General features: G+C 47.5%; 1 protein-coding gene across 8 annotated transcripts in view; it reads right to left on the bottom strand.

The window, feature by feature from the left end:
* Positions 1 to 1,509: 1,509 nt before the first annotated feature.
* Positions 1,510 to 6,810, bottom strand: part of cdon (cell adhesion associated, oncogene regulated) — a 382,189-nt gene continuing 376,888 nt past the window's right edge. For 7 of the 8 annotated variants that reach the window (XM_060923511.1, XM_060923509.1, XM_060923516.1 and 4 more), the window contains one exon: positions 1,510 to 2,473. In XM_060923511.1, coding sequence (XP_060779494.1) covers positions 2,298 to 2,473 — 176 coding nt within the window. In that variant the 3' untranslated portion in view covers positions 1,510 to 2,297. The remainder of the gene's footprint in view (positions 2,474 to 6,810) is intronic. The other variant, XM_060923515.1, reaches the window with a different exon arrangement.

The following is a 6,810-nucleotide window of genomic DNA, read 5'->3' as shown; positions in this document are numbered from 1 at the left end:
AGATGAGTTATGGTATTGTGTGAGAAAGTGTGGAGTGAATGAGAAGTATATTAGAGTGGTGCAAGACATATGAGAACAGTGAAACAGCAGTGAGGTGTACAGTTGGAACGACTGAATGGTTCAAGGTGAAGGTGTGACTTCATCAAGGATCTGCTTTGAGTCCTTTCTTGTTTGCCATAGTGATGGATAGCTTGACGGATGAAGTGAGGCAAGACTCACAATGGAACATAATATTTGTGGATGATATTGTGATATGTGGTGAAAGTAGAAAGGAGGTTGAGCTGGGTTTGGAGAGATGGAGATATGCATTGGAACGAAGAGGAATGAAGGTGAGCAGTAGCAAAACACAATACATGTGCATCAATGAGAATGGGGATGAGAGTGTAGTGAAGATGCAAAAAATAGACATAAATAAAGTTAGTGAATTCAAGTACCTGGGGTCAACTGTGCAGGAAAATGGGGGCTGCGATAGTGAGGTGAGAAAGAGAGTGCAGGCAGGGTGGAGCAGTTGGAGAAGGATTTCGGGAGTCATTTGTGATCGGAAAGTCCCAGCAAAAGTGAAAGGTAAGATGTGTAAGACAGTAGTGAGACCAGCTGTGACGTATGGATTGGAGACCATACCCTTAACGAAGAGACAGGAGGCAAAGTTGGAGGTGGCGGAGTTGAGGATGTTAAGGTTTGCGATGGGAGTGACAAGGTTGGACAGGATAAGGAACAAGCACATCAGAGGGACATCACATGTGGAGAGCTTGGGAATTAAGCTAAGAGAGATGAGACTGAGATGGTATGGGCACATCCTGAGAAGAGGTGCAGCGCATGTTGGAAGGAGAATGTTGAGGATGGAGCTGCCAGGCACATGAAAATGAGGAAGGCCAAAGAGGAGAAACATGGATGTGGTGAGAGAGGACATGAAAGTGGCAGGTGTGATAGAGAAGGATGCGGAAGACAGGGAGCAATGGAGACGAAAGATCTGCTGTGGCGACCCCTAATCGGGAGCAGCCAAAAGAAGAAGATGATATGTCACCCTAGACGCTGATGCTCTGTTGTGACATGTCACGACCAACTACAGATCTCCGGCTCACAATGTAAAAGACACACTGGCGCAGCTTCATGTCAGCTTTATTTAGCTCAGTGTAAATTGCTAAAGCCAGAATATTGAGGTGCCTTTGTTACACCAATATTATGGAATTTCTGTGCAAAAGGGTTTAAGAGAAAGCATCTCCAACCTCACAAAACATCATTTAGTTTGCCACAATGAGCCCAAAAGGTCATCCCGGCTCTCCATTGGATGAGGAATAACAAAGGACTAGAGAGAACTGAGAGGAAGAGGTAGACTTAGAAGTGATCAATCCAAATGGTTGTTGCTGACTAATAAGAGGTGGATAAACTGCTTAAAAACAAAGGAGGTCTGATAGATGTCCTGACATGCTGGTCTGGGATTAAATGCACTTCCCTGAAATCTTGACTTCAGATATGCGAGTTGGTAAAAATATGCTTTAGGATCAGTGATGGGAAATTTTTTTTTTTAATCTGAGGAAACTTGCCTCATTCCTCCAAGATGACTGAAAACACACACACACACACACACACACACACACACACACACACACAAGCAGGATACACTCTCTACCTTATCTTCTTTATATTATTACACAACTTTACATATATAATGGCTGAACTCCACACTGTCTGGAATGTGGGGGAAACTAAAAATTACCAAAAAAAAGTATATCACCCAAAAAGCATAAATAATATAAAAGACTAACTTTTTTTTTCTTAAAACAGATACATTCATATGAAATAATATTTTACTAATACAAAAAAAAATAAAAATAAATAAGCCATCTAAAGAGTTCTTTTTGAAAGTACTTTGCACAGATGGAAAAGAGAGATAGCATTTCCAAAATTCAATCTTCTGTGCCTACACACTTTCCCCCCATTTCTCCCTCATTCACATCAAGCACAGTAGAACAAAATAGTGTCCTTCAGCTAAAGTCTCAGCATTTCAGCACAAATACTGTATATTTTCACAATTCTTCATTGTCTGCTTTTCTCGTGTAGGTATGCATGTTTGGGATGTGTGTATATATATGTGTGTGTGTGTGTGTGTGTGTGTGTGTGTACTGACACAAACGAGCCTTGTAAATCTGTCACCTTATCATTGACTCTTTCCAAAGTGTTTGGATCTTGTTTTGTTTCTTTGCTGTTGGATCCAAATAAACACATTAAAATGTGTGTGTGTGTGTGTGTGTGTGTGTGTGTGTGTGTGTGTGTTGGTTGCTGCTATGTTTGTGAGTTCAGATCTCCTGTGTTGTTGGATGGATAAGGTCTCCATTTAGACTTGCAGTGGTGATCCAGGCAGGTTTCTCTTTACAATCCAAATCAGACAGGTCCAGTCTCTCCAAGCACATCAGTGGCTCATCTGAGTTCACACACTCTACTGAATCTGTATGATCATAGACACCATATGAAGCTGGACATCAGACAATGGGAGACAAGTAGAAATCAATTAGTGTTCGCAAAGCTGTATAGTAACAGTTTTATAGTAATAAATTTCACAATAGCAATTTACACTGTTCAACACTTATTGAGTATCAAGGGAAACAATTTGATAGAGCATCTTTATATATACTATAAGGCCAAATGTATGTGGACACCTGACCATCACACCCATAATATGGGCTTTATTTAAATTGTTGCCAAAATGTATAGATTGCACATAATTGTATAGGATGCCTTTTTATGCTGTACCATGACAATTCGTCTTCACTGGAACTAAGGAGCCAAAACCTGTTCCAACATGGGAATGTCCCTGTGCACATAGTGAGGTCCATGCACACATGGTTTGCCAATGCTGGAGTGGAAAACCTGAGTGGCTTGCACAGAGCCCTGACCTCAACCCCACTGAATACCTTTGGAATGAACTGGAATGCTGACTGTGTGTCAGGCCTACTCACCAGATATCAGTACCTGAGGTCTAATGCTCTTGTAGTGGAATGGGCAAATAACCACAGCCATGTTCCAAATCTACTGGAAAGCCTTTCCAGAAGAGTGGAGGTTATCGAAACAGTAAAGGTACAAAATCTAGTATGGGATGTTCAAAAAGAACATATACTAGTGTATCTCAAACAGAATATTGTGAAAAAGTTCTTTTTTGTAAATTCAAATAATCAAAAAGGTAAACCTTCATATATTCTATATTCATTACATATAAAGTGAAATATTTCAACCTTTTTTGTTTTAATTTTGATGATTATATCTAATATCTCATGAAAATCAAAAATTCAGTATATCAAATTATTAGAATATTTCCTAAGATCAGTCTGTGGTAAGTTACCTAGGGGTGGGAGGAGCACAGAGGACGGCAGGACATAGATCAGGTGAACAAAAGGCTTTATTGCCACACTTTTCAGTCTAACAATATTTCGTAACATAGAGAGAGACAGACACACACTAGTGTCTCGTCCAGGGCAGTTCTCCTCTGCTCTCGCTCTCCCTCCTTAAATAGGGCGCGGCCACTGGGAAGACACACAAACACAGGTTAATTGCCGTCAGGTGTAGTGATTCTGCCACTCACCTTCCCTGACTCCGCCCTCCTGTCACAGACCGGCGCTTGACCACGCCCCCGCTGCCACATACCCCCACCGCCCGACTCAGGCCGGTCAGCTGTCCGGCCTGCAGCCGACTCCCCCCCCCCCTTGACAGGAGAGGAAGTCCGCTACGACCATCTGCGCCCCCAGCCTGTGGACCACCTTGAAATTGAAGGGTTGGAGTGCCAGATACCAACGGGTGATCCGCGCGTTGGCATCTTTCATGTGGTGGAGCCACTGGAGGGGCGCGTGGTCCGAACAGAGGGTGAAAGGGCGCCCCAGCAGGTAGTAACGGAGGGCGAGGACCGCCCACTTGATCGCTAGACATTCTTTTTCTATGGTGCTGTAGCGCCCCTCACGCACCGACAGCTTCCTGCTGATGTACAGGATGGGGCGGTCCTCCCCCTCCACCTCCTGGCACAACACCGCCCCCAGCCCTCTGTCCGACGCGTCGGTCTGCAACACAAAAGGGAGAGAAAAGTCAGGGGAGTGTAATAGTGGCCCCCCACACAGTGCAGCCTTTACCTCAGAGAAAGCCTGCTGGCACTGCTCCGTTCACTGGACCGGATCTGGTGCCCCCTATTTAGTGAGATCAGTCAGCGGGCTGGTGACGTCCGAATAATTAGGTATAAACCTACGATAGTAGCCAGCCAGCCCCAGGAACTGCCTCACCCCCTTTTTGGTCTTGGGCCTCGGGCAGGCCGCAATTGCTGCTGTCTTGTTAATTTGGGGACGCACCTACCCGTTGCCCAAGTGGAAGCCCAGATACCGTACTTCCACCCGCCCAATCGCACACTTCTTTGGGTTGGCAGTGAGACCCGCTCGCCTCAGCGACCTAAGGACGGCCCTCAGGTGTTGTAAGTGCCGCTGCCAGTCGTTACTATAAATGATTATATCATCCAGGTATGCGGCCGCATAGGTGACGTGGGGGCGGAGGACCCTGTCCATCAGCCGCTGAAACGTAGCAGGCGCCCCAAACAGCCCAAAAGGAAGTGTGACGAATTGGTGCAAGCCGAACGGTGTGGAAAAGGCCGTTTTTTCCCAAGATAATGGAGTCAAGTGCATCTGCCAATATCCCTTCGTCAAATCCAGTGTCGAATAAAAGCGAGCCATGCCTAGTCAATCGAGCAGCTTGTCAATACGAGGCATTGGGTACGCGTCGAATTTAGACACCGCATTGACTTTTCTATAGTCCACACAGAACCAGACCGACCCGTCGGCCTTGGGTACCAAGACCACCGGGCTGCTCCAGTCACTGTGGGACTCCTCGACGATGCCCATTTCAAGCATGGTCTGAAGTTCTTCCCGAACCACCTTTTTTTTGTGTTCGGGTAGTCTGTAAGGGCGGCTACGCACTACCACCCCTGGGGGCGTCTCTATGTGGTGCTCTATGAGGTTAGTGCGACCGGGCAGGGGTGAGAACACATCCGAAAACTCGGTCTGCAACTGGGCGACCTCCGTGAGTTGGGTCGGGGAGAGGTGGTCTCCACAGGAGACCGGAGAGGTACATGATGCCAATGTCGCTTTTTGAACCTCCGGCCCCAGCTCCGCTTTCTCCAGAACTACCGACACCAACGCCACGGGGACCTCCTCGTTCCAGAGTTTAAGCAGATTGAGGTGGTAAATCTGTAGCGCCCCACCCCTGTCCGTTCGCCTCACCTCATAGTTGATGTCCCCGACTCGCCGTGTGACCTCAAAGGGTCCTTGCCACTTGGCGATCAATTTGGAGCTCGACGTGGGCAACAATACGAGTACCTTATCTCCTGGAGTGAACTCTCTAAGGCGCATACCCTTGTTGTACAGGCGGGCTTGCCGTTCCTGGGCCTGCCGCAAATTCTCCTGAGTTAGGTGGGTGAGCGTGTGGAGTTTTGCGCGCAGGTCCATAACGTACTGAATTTCGTTTTTACTTTGTGAAGGTCCCTCCTCCCAATTTTCCCGCAGCACATCTAGGATGCCGCATGGCTTACACCCATATAATAATTCGAACGGGGAGAACCCCGTGGAGGCTTGGGGGACCTCTCGCACTGAGAACAGCAAGGGTTCAAGCCACTTATCCCAATTACGTGCGTCCTCACTCACAAATTTTTTAATAATATTTTTGAGGGTGCGGTTGAACCGTTCTACTAAACCGTCCATTTGTGGGTGATACACACTGGTGCGGATCGGCTTAATCCCCAACAACCCATACAGTTCGTTCAGTGTACGTGACATAAACGAGGTGCCTTGATCAGTCAGAATCTCTTTCGGGATTCCAACTCGGGAGATGACGCGGAAGAGTGCCTCTGCAATACTGCGTGCTGAGATATTGCGAAGAGGCACGGCTTCCAGGTATCGCGTTGCATAGTCCACCAGAACTAATATAAAGCGGTACCCTCGTGCTGACTGATCTAATGGCCCGACGAGATCCATCCCAATTCTCTCAAACGGGGTCTCGATTAACGGTAGAGGGCGCAAAGGCGCTTTTGGAATGGCCGCTGGATTTACTAACTGGCATTCGCAGCATGCCGTACACCACCTACGGACATCGCTGCGAATCCCTGGCCAATAGAATCAGGCCATTATTCAGGCTAGTGTTTTATCCTGCCCCAAGTGTCCAGCCATGGGATTAAAGTGAGCCGCCTGGAATACCAATTCCTGGCGGCTCTTCGGAATTAAAAGCTGCATGACTCGCTCTTTAGTTTGAGTGTCCTGCGTCACTCGGTATAATCTATCCTTCATAATCGCGAAGTAGGGGAAGGACGGGGTGGCATTCGGCTGGAGCATTTGACCATCGATTACTCTCACTTGGTCAAACGCATGCCGCAGAGTCTCGTCTCGCGACTGCTCTAATGGGAAATCCACGAGGGATTCCCCAATAGAGAGAGGAGGAGCCGGCGGCTCCTCACTCTGACGCGGAGATGACGTAGACAGCTCTGTGACAGCTGCTCCCGCCAAAGCGACACCGGGACCTCCCCCTGTCAAATGGCAGGACCCACTCTCTACTAGGCGCGTCATTAAACCCCGAAATCCCGGCCAATCAGTCCCCAAAATTAAAGAGTGGGTAAGGCGAGGATTAACCGCCGCCTTCACTATAAATTTTTCCCCTCTGAAAATAATGTGGACCGACACCAAAGGGTAGCGGTGAACATCCCCGTGCACACACAACACCTTCACCCCTTGTGCTCCCCCCAATGCCTCGTTTTGAACCAGGCTTTGGCGAATTGAGGTCTGATTACAGCCA

This window comes from Neoarius graeffei, chromosome 6 (genome assembly GCF_027579695.1).
Source record: "Neoarius graeffei isolate fNeoGra1 chromosome 6, fNeoGra1.pri, whole genome shotgun sequence".
In the NCBI taxonomy this organism is placed as follows: Eukaryota; Metazoa; Chordata; class Actinopteri; order Siluriformes; family Ariidae; genus Neoarius; species Neoarius graeffei.
This window is presented reverse-complemented; position numbering and strand designations above follow the sequence as displayed.